Here is a 13,518-nt window from a genome sequence, read left to right as displayed (position 1 = left end):
TCGACGCGGCGCCCGGGGTTCGGGCGCGGCCCGGGCCGCTCGGGTCCCTCCGGGTGTCTCCGGCGGTTGTGCTTTGGGAACCTTCACTGGGGCCATTTTACGTCTCTTTTTAAAAAAGGACGAAGGTTGAAAAGCACTTCTCAGTTCCTTCGGAACGGGTAAAATGGCGCAGGGGAAGCAAAACCCTCACCGTACCTTGCACTAGCAAAAGCACCAGAAACAAACAAAAAGCTGCCGTGGTCACAGTGCCCCCGCTTTCGCCTGGAAATTTGCCTACTTCCCGCTTGCCCCTTTTTGGTTCCTTGCGATCACGTAGGTTTGCAAAAAGCAGTCACATAAATAACCTTTTCAGTCCCCAACGCAATGTGCTCACTCGTCCACCCAACTCTTATTTTTATTGTGACAACAAAACACGTTTTTGCCCGGTCCCAAAGGCTGCAGCCAAGCCCGCGGCCGCCCGACCCCGTACCGTTGGCGACTCGGGTCGATCCATCATGGCTGCGGCCGCTTAGCCTGCTTTTCGGTCGCTCAGCCTTGTGGTCCTCCTCCCTTTGGCTGCCCTGTTTATATAGAGCCATTGCCGCTCTCTAATATAGACTCTGCCAGGATGGGAAGGTGCTTTTCAGGCCTACGTCACCGCCTCTCCATTTAAACACCAGATCCGGCTTTAAATAGTGAGAGCTGCTCCGAGCGGGGCTGGGAGGTGCGTGCTCCCGAGGCGAGAGGAGGGCGCGTGCGGAGCGCAGTTGGTCCCCAGGTCCTTTTCCTGCGGCTCTCCTTTTGCACCCGGTGGGCGCCGCTTTCAGAGCCCCAAGTTTTTGGCTGCAGTAGCAGCTGGGATGCATCCTCTTTGTTTGTCGGGGGAAATAATACGCGAATGGCCGTCTTTTTTTTTTTTTTTTTTTTTTAATAATTTTAGATCAGATGGACTGATCATTTTGCTTGGTGTGGAAAGGTAGCTGAATTATTGTCGGAAATTTAAAATGCTTTTCGACGTCAAATGTTAGCTGCGGAAGACAGATTGGGTAGTATTTTGTTGTTGAAGTGCAGTATTCAGGAGATGTGTTAGAGGTGTAGCTCATAGTATTTCATTGTGTTTTCCAATAATTTCATAGGCACAGAGCTTTTCACAGAAATAAATGAATAAAGCTTCCATATAGGTGTCTGTATAGAGTCTTACGTTTGTGGAGGAGAATTGGGACTAATGAGTGAGGAGTCTTATAGCAAACATGCTTTTTTTAAAAAAAACTAATTAGGGGGTATTTGTATTGCACTGGGTATTAACACAGTAGCTTGTGTAAAAATTGATCCAAATTACTTTCTAACATTGCATCAGAGAACTAACGCTTTCAGAGGATCCTTCCAATTTATCACTTGACAGTGCCACTCATGGCCCTCTAGTTTACCAGTTTTAAGGTTTGGAATATTTGTTTCTTAAAATTGAGGACAAACCAGAATTACTCTGTGTAATAAAATACAGTGAAATACAAAGACTTTGGTTCAAGTAAAGCTTAGAATTTTAAATAGTAATTTAGAAATTGGGTATGTCAGATAGTGCCTGCATGCCAACGCGCTTTTAAAAACATTATTTTAAGGACTTCAAATTATGAGGAATTGTGTTAAATTGTTCTTTCCGTACATATTTTGTGAAGACAACACATTTCCTTTCTCCCTTCAACATTAGTGCTTTTGAATTGGCTAAGCGATCAAGTTTTGCGTTCATTAAGGCACAGAAGCAAAATTTTAAAGTATGATTGATTCGTTAAATAGGGAGTACCAGAAGAAAGCACAGTCTTTAAAGCAAAATTATAGTGAAAGATACATTGCCATTAATCCTCAAATACTCCCCCTAACCCTAAACACTTAGGCCAGCGTTCTTGGCACTTTCTGAAGCAGTTCTGGAGGTCCGGTTTCCTGAGTGTGCTTGGTTATGCAGTTGTGGCTGCCTGGATACCCCAGATGTATTAAAAACATTTACCTTTCATGGTCATTTTGACTTTGGGAAAGAGCCAGACGTTCCATGGTACCACATCTGGGGAAAAAGAAAAAAAAAGTGAAGACACACCATAGTGCCTTAAATGTTTTGAACTGATTCACAACATTGAGGCAGCCATGAAAAGACGCAAAGGAGGACTGCTTCAGAAAGTGGCAAGGATGGGATAAGTGTTTGAAAAAAGTGGGAATATTTTGAGGGGCATTAATGGTAGCATGTCCTTTACTGTCATTAATTTTTAAACATGCTGTCGTTTTTTGCCCAGCTCTTGTATGTATCGTAAGTTTGAGATCTGTCTTGCCAGTTTTAAAATTGCATAGTCTATAATAGGCAACACTTTAGATAAACTTTTGTAATTTTGTAGTTAAATCACTGTAGGTAAGATACCTACCCATTGTTAGGAATATGTTACTTCTATAATAAGAAGGAACTGTAGAGATGCAGATTTTACTAATTAATAAAGTTTACAGAGGCAGATTTGGCAAAGTAAAACTGGTCAGATGGATTAATTATTTTGGTTGTAACAAAAAGGAATAATGAAAAGATGAGTTTAAGAGATTTCCTTATGATGACATTGTTACTGATAAAGATGATAATGAAGTATTTATTTGTTTGAGGTTTGCTCATGAGGGCAAACCATTGGTTTTATTGGATAACCAGTAAATTTTACCTTAAGCAAGTTATAAAACCCAAGCAATGGCAAAGCATTAAGCCCCAAAAAAGTTGTTAACATTAGTTCTGTGGCACGGGATTTTAGGTAGGGAACTACTGCATTATCTGACATGCACTTTCCCTTGTCTAACAAGGTAAAAATAAATATGAGTTAGGCTAATTTTTCACTCCTTTTTTTTTGTCTTTTTAAGACAGGGTCTCATTATGCAGTTCAGGCTGGTCTTGAACTCATTTTGTGGTACAGGCTGGCCTCCAACTTGCAGCAATCCTGTCTCAGCCTCCCAAGTGATGGGATTACAGGTGTGCACCACCACACCTGGCACTCCCTCCGTTTTTTAAAAAAAATTTTTAAAGTACTTCACATCTAGTCTCATTTTATTCTTGTAATTATTTAGAAGCCAGTCTCCACTTCTTTACCTCAGCTGCACTACAGGTAATACCAACACAGTAATAATAGTGATAGTAAAATGAACATACATGAGTGTTGATTTTGTTCCATTGTATCACTTGGGCAAGAGTAAAAAGAGAATAATCGTGGTAAAGGGATCAGAGCACCTTGTTCTTCTGGGACCTTGAAACCTGTAATTGTGGGTATAGTAACAGTTTAATGGTACAGCTTGAAGGTATAGACTAGGTCAGAAAAAGAAGAAGTGCACTGATTTCTAAACTTGAACATTCATTAGGTTGCTGGTTATTAGCAGGCAGATGGTTATTGAAAATAAGGTTTGTCATAGGCTAAGATTTTATGGTATGATTATTAAATGTAACAAGGATTAAACCAACCATGAAACTGGAGCTATTTTTAAACATGCTAGGTTTTTGACTACAACACAGGAAATTACTAACAGAAATTGTATGGGCCTTGTATACATAAGGACTTTCTGTTTTAAAATTGCGTTAAGTCCATTTTAGCTAGGGCAAATAACGTTTATTGGAATGGCCATATCCTTAAGTTTTTAAATGCTAAAATACAGTTATGACAGACGGCCATATCTTTAAAATTTTAAATTCTAAAATAGATCTCGGCAAAATAATGATTGTATTTATTTTGAAATTGTGAAAACCTGTTAACAAACGATCTTTTTAAAGACTTTATTTTTGCTTTAAAGCCTAAACTATATAGGTCAGTGATTGAAGATGTTATTAATGATGTGAGAGACATCTTTCTGGATGATGGAGTGGATGAACAAGTCTTGATGGAACTAAAAACTGTGAGTTCATCTCTTTTTTCTTTTCCATAGCTCCCCACCATTCTCTACCCAAAAATGAATTTATAATTTTTCCATAAGATTAATGTTTAACTCGAAGGAGGTAGTATATGTAGTGAAGGGTATTAGTTTTAAATCCCAATTCTATTCATTCATTCTTCCCCTGATTTTAGGCAAGGTACTTCTTTACTTTTTTTTTAATTTCATTTTTGAGAGGCACACGTAGATTTAGAGAGAAGAAACAAAGTATATACTTAAAAGGGAGTGCAGGTGCTTATAGAGTAAGACTGCTATGCTCCTTTTGTATTTCATTTTCCTTACATGTTAGAATTGGTATACTTAAACCTGCAGAGTTGTTGGAGCGTTAAATGTAACAGGTATATAAAATGTATTAAATATAATAGGTATATAAAATGCATAGTGTTTAGGAATAGCATTAGCTATGACTGTTGGACAACCAGTATGCTATATTTTACAGTCTAGTTACTTGACATGCATGTAATAGGTTGTTTTGAAAAATTTTATGGCCCTAATGTATTTATATTGTTGAATTTGTTTTAGGTTGTAAAGATTGAGTAAGTGCTTGACAAAAGAATTTAAGGTTCTTGCGTCAGATTCTTGATGAGTGGGCTAAAGTTAGGTTTATAATATAGTCTGAGTTGGGAGCTAGTTTTGTGACTGTTGGATGTAAGGAGAAATATTTAGATTTCTTAAATTAGATTTGTGTTTTCCTAATATTGTTGTGACTCAAATTGTGTAATATTTTGCACTGTTGGTTAGAGTACAGGTTTTCAAAGCACAGTGTGTCTTTGGATTCCTGGGTTTTCTTTAGAGATTTACTAAATGCTCAAGTCTGAAAAATTGTGGTTTGTCACTCTTTCAGATAAAAACTATATTCTATGAGAAAAGCAACTGGCTCACAATTCAAACACACAAGTGCTTCTCCTTGAGATAATGGTTCATAGGCAACAGAATTTCAGTTTATATGTACTTCTCATTCTGAAGAACTGAATATTAAAAGAATGTGTACTCAGTATTGATGAGCTGTATTGATATTTGAAAGATTTGCATATTCATTTCAGTGACCACTGTACAATGTTGAAAATCCATTTAAAGTACAAGACAGATTACCTGTTTTTATTTTAACAGTATGAATAGTTCATTGGTGTGTGGTTTCAGATTTTCACATTTCAGAATTTTTAAGAACTCATCACTCAAAATACTTTTTCTTTTTCCAACTACCTGACTGTTGGAGAACAAATTTTTTGTGTGCTTTAACCAGAAGAGTAACATGAAACCTAGAGGTTGTGCTTGTAGTTTTGGAACCTTAACATTTGTAGGTATATAAAAATGAGTCATAAAGATTTTTAAGTAATTTACCTTAGGTCAGAGTAGTGGTTAGGCTAGGTTGTTACTAACTCTTGCTTTGCACATTGAAAATCTGGAGAGTTGATTTTTCCTGTTGGTCCCTAAAGAAGAAATTCCAAAGAAAATTGTCTTTGCAATCAAATTACTTCACTTGCATTTTCATTACATTGACTTTTTAGGTACACACGGACGCTTTCTAGATCATGCAGTGATTAATTAGATTTTAATGATTAAAAAGTGTGACTTACTCAAATTTGAACCCCCAGCCTCCACCGCAATGCCTATAATATGTAGTTGACATTTAGTAAATATTTAGCTGTACTGGTAGGTAACGAATGCTGATCTAGAATCTAACTGGACAAAATAATTTAATATTTTTTTAAATGGGATGTACTCTTTTGGGTGCAATAGAAGTTAAAAATAAAACCAAGACTAAAGTGAGTTTGTTATTTTAATTCACTACACTAAACTTCTTCAGGATCTCACTAGAATTTGAAGAATGTGCTCTAAATTTAACAGCTGGACAACCAGCACTATCCTAAAGAATTTGGGAGGGGGTGCTTTTTGAGACAAAGTTTTGATGTGTGTTCTAGGCTGGCCTTCAATTCACTATATATCCTGGGTTGGCCTCAAACTCATGGTTATCCTCCTACCTCAACCTTCTGAGGGCTGGGATTACAGGCATGTGCCACCATTCCTGGCTCCAAAGAGTTTCTACAGTGATGGAAATGTTCTGTGTCTGTGTTCTCCATTATGGTAGTCACTAGTCGTGTAGTTATTAGGCACTTAAAATATGATTAGAGAAACTGAGGGATTTCATTTTTATTTACTTTAGTTAATTTAAACTTAAATTAGCACACCTACTTGGTGGCTGACATACTAGGCCATGCAGGTTTGGACAACTTGCATAAAGCTGTAAAGGCGGTAGTGTGAATCAGATACCTGATGACAATGCATATAATTTTAAGGGCTTACTAGGAAAAGTGATGGTTAAAAAAATTCAGCCCATTTTTTGGGAGCTGTTTTTTCTTAAACTGCACAAGTCAACTTTAATGAGTGACCATGTATTAAAGGTAGCTCTGTCATATTTGCATGTACAGTGTTTTGGGTTGGTGAGTAGGTGGGGATTATAGTCTGAAATTCTCTTCAAGGTAAATATTAAATTCCTGATTTCTAGACTCTCAGATCTATCATATCAAAACAGCAAGTACCACAGGAAATACAAAAACATAACCTTTGTTTCTGTTAAAACAAAACGAGATGGGTTTCCTCAGTTGAAAGTAAATGTGAAAGTCAGGGTTTTTTTGAAATTCAGTTTTATCTACCCTTAATTGAGGTTTCTCTGCTTGGGCATTGTTGACATTTTGGACTGGGTAACTACCACAAGGGCTGTCTTACTCACTTTAACACATTAGCAGCATAACTAGGTTTTGCCCACTAGATGCCAGTAGTATCCTTCAGTTGTGACTAAAATGTCTCTAACCACAATCAAACTGCCCTAGGGGCAAGGTGCAAAATCATCCCCAGTCGAGAAGCGCTTCCAATTTACTATTCTAAATGTACTCTAATTATAAGTACATACTTGTAGTTAGGTGTATATAAGTACTTGCACCATAAATTGAATAATTTATTTTTTACTTGCTTTGCTCTTAGGGAAACCTTCTGTTGCCTTAACATTTCTGGGAAGCCCAAAAATGGAATTATTCATATGTTTTATTTTGGAACTAGATGTTTTATGAAAGCTGGTACTCCTTCAGAATTTCTAGCCTAACATATCGCCAGGAAGCAATAGGTTCACATTTTATACATCAGAAAGTAGCTTCACATTGTGCTTTGACGAGGACACTTAGCAAGTGGTAGAGATACAAATCTAGGTCTTTCATCTTCTATGTACTTCATAGTAAAAAGAAAGCTACTAGGTGCTCTGACACTAGCAGTATTAGTTCAGAGATTAGAAGCTTGGGTTAAAGCTGAGACTACAGTAAGGCAGGTGAGGTACCGAGTGCAAAATTCAAAGAACACAGCAACCTCTAAGGCTGAGTCAGATTACCTGGGTTATATTCTAGTTGTGCCTGCTTTTAGTTGTTGATCTTGATAAGTTACTTCTTCCTCAGTTTCTTTTTCTATAAAAAGAGTGATGATGTCTATTTTATAGAATTATTTTGTGAAAAGCAAGTCTGTGCATATAAAATACTTAGAAAGTACATGGAACTCAATAAATTTTAGTTACTGAAATATGTACTTAACATGTCTACAAATATACATCTTAATCATTTGGGGAATAGAATATGAATTTTGTCAGTTATAGACACCAAGGGAAAGATTGCAAAAGTAGGGCTGCAAGAAATAATAGTTACTTGGGGAAAAAGGGAGTATTGTAAAGATTAGGAAAGGGTGCTTCCTATTTTCTAAGCAAAACAAATAAATAACAATCCTGTATTCAGGTTGTCTTCCATGGTATCCCTGTGTAATACTATAGCATAGTGATTACTGTTGCCAAAACAGTGTTAACGTTTGTTAGCAACCAATAGTTAAAACATAACCTTTTTTTGTTTTTTTCCTTCAGTACTGAGAATTGAACCCAAGGCCTTTATCTGGAGCTGCCTCCCAGGCTTTTATTTTTATTTTGAGATAGGGCCTTGCTAAATTGCCTAGGTTGACCTCAAATTGCAATTCTCCCACCTCAGCCTCCCAAAGTGCTGGTATTACCAGCTAATTTTAGACATTTACAAATTTTTATTTATCAAAACATTCTACATTTCAGCTGTACCTGGTGGCATACACCTGTTTCCTTATCATGGCACATTTCCCGGAATATAACATACTTTAACCTTAAATTATATTCCTGTGATCTTCGGTCTTCTCTCACAGATCCCAAAACAAGGCAAAAATTAAAGTCACACAGCTTCAAAGTAAAGCAATCACTTACTACTTGTGCATTACAGACATTTCTATTTCTGCACGTACAACACTGAGTCCGCTTTAGTAAGTATGAACATCTTCAGGGCAGACTGTCTTATTTGGGATCTAATAAATGATGCGTGGCTGAAATTGGTGTTTAGAAAGGGAGAGAATATCTGGGGTGCTAGAGGCTGAGGATTTAGCTCAGCGGCACAGCGCCTGCCTGGCAAGCGCGAGGTCGTGAGTTCAATTCCCGGTACTGGGAAAAAAAAAAAATCTGGGGTGCTAGTTAACTGCAAATTTGGGGGTTTCTGCTCTAGAATGTCTGACTATAGGGATAGTAGAATGCAATCTAAGAATCTGCTTTCTAAATAAGTACAGTATTTATGTACAGTTTCATTTTTTTGAGGTTTCAGTTACATGTGGTCAGTTACATGTAAAAATATTCCAGAAATAACCATTTCATAAGTTTTATATTGTACATTATTTTGAGTAGCATGATTAAATCGCTCTCCTACCAGCCCCATACAAGCAGAGACTGTATTTTCTTTTGGAAGAAGAGATACATGTTTGGTGACAGAGTGAGAACCTTACTATATGTAATACATTAATGTGTTTTCTTTGACATGCAAGTGCCTATTTTAGTGATACGTTATGCTAGGAGCCCACTTCACAAAAATGAACCAGACAAATTTGAACTCTTAGAAAATAATGTTTTAGGCTAGGGATACAGCTCAGTGGCATAGTACCCGCCTGACCAATGCAAGGTCCTGAGTTTGATTCCTGATACCAAAAAAAATAGTGTTTTGGTAATACAAAAGGAAACTAGCTGTTTTTTAATCTGGTGTTTGCAGAGGCTTAGATTTATTAACTGAAAGAAAGTAATTGTATTCAGTTTTTTCCCTTTTTAAAAGGAAAATGCCCAACCAAGATAAATCATTTTGGACTCAGTAGCTAAACAAAGATTAACTGATTTCCTGACTTTTGGTGTAATGCTCCATTATGTAATTAAAACCTTTACTCTCAGTAATATTAGCTGACTTCTACTAATTATTGACTTTAGACTCTGATAGTATTTTTACATGGATATATAACTGAATTTTCACAACCAGCATGTATGGTTACTATCTCTGGAAGAACAGATTTCAGGCAAGATTAAATACAAGAATTCTTCTTTTAATGACCAAAGGGCTGCTGCCACCAGGTCTTTTAATGAATTGGTTGCTAAATGAGGAATTGTATATAGTATATACGTTATAATATTCAGAACAAAGAAATGGTCAAAGGAAACTCCAAGGTGATGACTTTGCTTTTATTTGTGTAACTCTTACATGCAGTACTATAATGTATAACAATGTAAAATTATAATGTACAGTATAATGCATAGTACAGTACAATCAGAAAAAAATCATAGTACTATATAAATAACATATACTGTATCATAAAAAGATACTGAAGCTCTAACAACAAGACATACACAGCTATACAAAAAAAAAGGTTGTAAGTCCAAGCAGCAGTCTGTAAGTCCGAATAGTCATTAAATAAGGAATATCTGTACTGGACCTCTTATGGGGACGGTTGCACTGGGAAAATTGTTTACTAGTTCATTAAGCTGTTAAACATGAACTAGATTTGTCATTAGCAAGTGGACATAAATCTAGAATGTTTGGAATGGGAAAGGATTGGGAGATTAATAAAAATTTCTGTATGGCAAGGACTTAAAGGGTCTACCAGAAGCCTTGGATGAGTGAGGCAGTATCTCAAGAGCAGACTCTGGAGCAGAGAAAAAAAGTATGTGTAGATTTGCATGCAAAATGACCAGATTGTTTCATTTGTATTTCAAACATTGTTTTCTGACATTGTTGAGTAATTTCTTACGGAGTTGAGGTTTTGGATTGAGCACTAAATCTGGTAGAGAGGAAATGTATTGGGGGAAGGATGAAATAGTTGCAGATATTTTCTTTTTCTCCTTTTTGTTCTTCACCAATTTCTTATCTATCCTACAGTGAAATGAGAAAATCCAAGCTGAGTTTCCCATACCTGAAATGCTTATTTTGGAGTTCAGAATTTTTCAGATTTTGGCATATTTATATGATGAAAGTCATTTGTTTCATGTACACCTTATATTCTTAGCTTCTGGGTAATTTTATACAATATTTTTGGTAATTTTGCACATGAAGCAAAATTTCATATTGTAGAATTTTCCAATTGTGGCATCATGTCAGCATCCCAAAAGTTACAGATTTTGGGGCATTTAATGTTTTGAATTTTTGGATTTGGAATGCTCAATATGTAAAAGTCGCTAAACCAAAAAGTTAAAAAAAAAAGGGCTGGGGATTTAGCTCAGCGGCACAGCGCCTGCCTGGCAAGTGTGAGGTCGTGAGTTCATTTCCCGGTACTGGAAGAAAAACTACAAAAAAAAACCAAACCAAAAAACAAAAAGTAAAAAAAGATGATTGTCAGTCTTTGCCAAAATGGGAAAAGGAGGGTGAATTTAAAAGGTGGGTGAATTTGGGAAAACCTGTAAGACCGTCAGGTAGTGCCGTTTCTTTTTCCTATGTAGGGTTAGACAGATGAAAAGTTGGGGCTTTTCTGATTTGGAGATTTCCTCTGTTGCCTGTTTCCCATTCTTCTAATTTAGGAAGAGGTGATTTTGTGTTCTTTATCTGTTATTTAAGAAGCAGAATATTTTGTATTAAGGAGACAATTGTATAAATTGCTTAATAATGATTTTGCTATTATAAAAGATCTTTGTTTACTGAGACAAGGTCTCGTTGTGTAGTCCAGGCTGTTCTTGAGCTCACTGTGTAGCCCAGGCTGGCCTCCCAAGTGCTGGGATTACACGAGTGCACCATCATGCCCAGCCAGAAGATAATCTTTGATTACCAGGAGTATCCTCATAAAACTGTTGAGTCACTGAGTTTCAAATAGTTACCTTTTTTCTCTTTAAAATAAAAAAAAAACTGTTCAGTAAGACTTGCCAATTAAAGAATTATTGTAGAAAATGCGTTGAAGATATAAAAAAAAAGAAAAAATTCTTTAGTATTCTAAAATGCAGATGAGATTTAATTCTTTGAAGATTTGTTTTCATTGTTTATACTTTCATAAGAATGATTGGTCTGGGTGTGGTGGCACAGGCCTATAATCCCAGCTCTCAGGAGCTTAGCAAGCCTGCTGCGTAATGAGACACTGCCTCAAAAAAGGAATTGATGGTTGATGGTATATTTTGTAGCTGTATCAGTTTTTATAATGGAAAAATTTAGTAACACATTATGGCTCATGTTTATAGTCCCAGCCTTCTGGAAGACTGAGGCAGGAAGATCAAAAATTCACACCCAGCCTGGGGAGTTTAGTGAGATCCTGTCTTAAGATAAAATGTACGAAAGGTTAAAGATGTAGCCCATTGTGAATGGGGTTAAGTTCAATCCCCATTTATACCTAGGAGGTGTGGGTGGAGGTGAACAGCTAGTAAAAATATATTTTGTCCCAATGTCCAGAGTTATGTAATCTTATTTCACTAACAGATCTTTAATGGTCTTTGTCTTAGCTATGGGAGAGTAAACTGATGCAGTCTAGGGCAGTAGATGGATTTCATTCAGAAGAACAGCAGCTTTTATTGCAAGTTCAGCAACAGCATCAACCCCAGCAGCAGCAACACCATCACCACCACCACCATCAGCAAACTCAACCTCAGCAGACAGTACCTCAACAAGCACAGACCCAGCAGGTTCTTATTCCTGCGTCACAGCAAGGTGAGACTGAATTTGTTTCCCTGGTTGAACCTGAAAGTTGGAGTTGTTTTTCTCAAAGAAGCAATATTCTCGGTTTCTTGAATCTTCTTTTTAAGAGGTGCTTGGTAAACAAAAGATTACACTGTTTTCATTCAAGAAGGCTATACAGTAATACCTGTTCAGGAATGCTTCTTTTTGCAAGTATTTCAGTCAGTTCTCAAGCAAATTGTGGGACAAAATTTTGCTTCCTTTTACAAATTCCACATTGGGTGACAAACACAACCATGCTGTCTTCCCTGCACAAACACAGCACACATGCAACCATCTTCTCCCAAATCATAAAACAAATTAAGTTTGTGAACTGAGGTACCACTGCATAGGGATGTATTTCCTAAAAAAGGTCAAAGCTGTGGAAGTTATTTGCTAGGGACTTCATTATTTTACTTGATAAAATAGTTACCTCCTTTCTTTATGATATGTATTCCTTCACAGACATGTTTAAGTTTAGTTTTTATCCATGTATCTTAAGCACTGGAGGAGTTTTATAAAATATATTACTTGGTTTAAAGTAAGAAAAAACCAAGTATTTACAGAGTATATCTGCAATACTTTGCAATGTGCAGGTCATTTTTTATTCTTTCAGTAGTACCTTACGATGGTTTTGTGAAGTAACTTTTAGCTCCATTTAACACCTGAGGATAATCTTGGCCTGAAAGGCTAAGAAGCTTGGTCCACTGCATGTAGCAAGTATTTTTCCCTATTGACCAACATCAGTTCAGTTACAAACTTTTCTGAGCATTCTAATTTAGTGAATTTAATTGTAATTGGAGAGGAGTGACGGTAAATGAAAAGTTTAAGGTAACCATGTAGTTAACATATTAGTCTCATCTGATAATATATGTAAGACAGAAAATTGATGGTAACATACAGTAGAAAATTCTGTTTGGGTTATTTTACTGTTTATATCAAAGACTTTCAATGCATTATTTTAAATCTGTACCTTATATTGAATCATTGTGTCCTTTTCATCTTTGATGACTGTTCCTCCTATTGCTTTGAGGCCTGGCAGTGGGATTTTAGGTCATCATAAATTAAAATTTGATTTTCTTCACTCAGAGAATATTAGGATAATGGAATTATCTGTCTATTCTCTGAAATTTGCGGAATCAAACAATTCTCTTTACATTTAAGTAACATTGCCATTATTTCTGAATTGTATTTTTAAACAGTTGAAAGAAACATGATTGTCGTCAGGTTGGAAGAAAAGGGCTATGTAAATTAAAAGAATAGTTTTAACTTCGTGAGCTTACTCTTAATAAATTAGCAACTCATTCTAACAGTGGTACATTAGAGTAGTTAAGTAAAAGTTAATACTGAATAAGGCAGGATTAATTATATTTGAAAATTCTAACTTGTTAAGAATGCACAGAAATGTATTTATTTAGATGTTGAATATCTTTAACTATTTCCTATTTCTCTATTTCTTTATATCCTTGCATTGTAATCTAAATTTTTTAAGTTAGTTTTTCATTATAGAGTCAGCATAATGCAACTGTTGTTTTCCATGGAAATGAAATGGTTAAGCTAGGCGTGGTGGTACATGCCTGTAATCCCAGCACTTGGGAGGCTGAGGCAGGAGGATCAT

At 36.3% G+C, this 13,518-nt stretch overlaps 1 protein-coding gene and 1 long non-coding RNA gene across 4 annotated transcripts in view; one reads left to right on the top strand and one right to left on the bottom strand.

The window, feature by feature from the left end:
* Positions 1-2,029, bottom strand: part of LOC106149164 — a 45,972-nt gene extending 43,943 nt beyond the window's left edge. Inside the window, exon 1 of the long non-coding RNA XR_001235154.1 lies at positions 470-2,029. This is a non-coding gene — a long non-coding RNA (uncharacterized LOC106149164). The remainder of the gene's footprint in view (positions 1-469) is intronic.
* Gtf2a1 (general transcription factor IIA, 1, 19/37kDa) overlaps positions 1-13,518 on the top strand; it is a 38,389-nt gene that overhangs the window by 791 nt on the left and 24,080 nt on the right. For 2 of the 3 annotated variants that reach the window (XM_005390237.2, XM_005390236.2), the window contains exons 2-3: positions 3,775-3,876; positions 11,690-11,894. In XM_005390237.2, the coding sequence (XP_005390294.1) occupies positions 3,775-3,876; positions 11,690-11,894 (307 nt within the window). Of the gene's footprint in view, positions 1-3,754; positions 3,877-11,689; positions 11,895-13,518 lie in introns of all 3 variants that reach the window. The other variant, XM_013517226.1, reaches the window with a different exon arrangement.

The sequence above is a fragment of the Chinchilla lanigera genome, unplaced genomic scaffold (assembly GCF_000276665.1).
Source record: "Chinchilla lanigera isolate Chin_1 unplaced genomic scaffold, ChiLan1.0 scaffold00037, whole genome shotgun sequence".
Lineage (NCBI taxonomy): Eukaryota > Metazoa > Chordata > Mammalia > Rodentia > Chinchillidae > Chinchilla > Chinchilla lanigera.
Note: the sequence above shows the minus strand (reverse complement) of the source record. Positions and strands in the feature narration are given on the sequence as shown.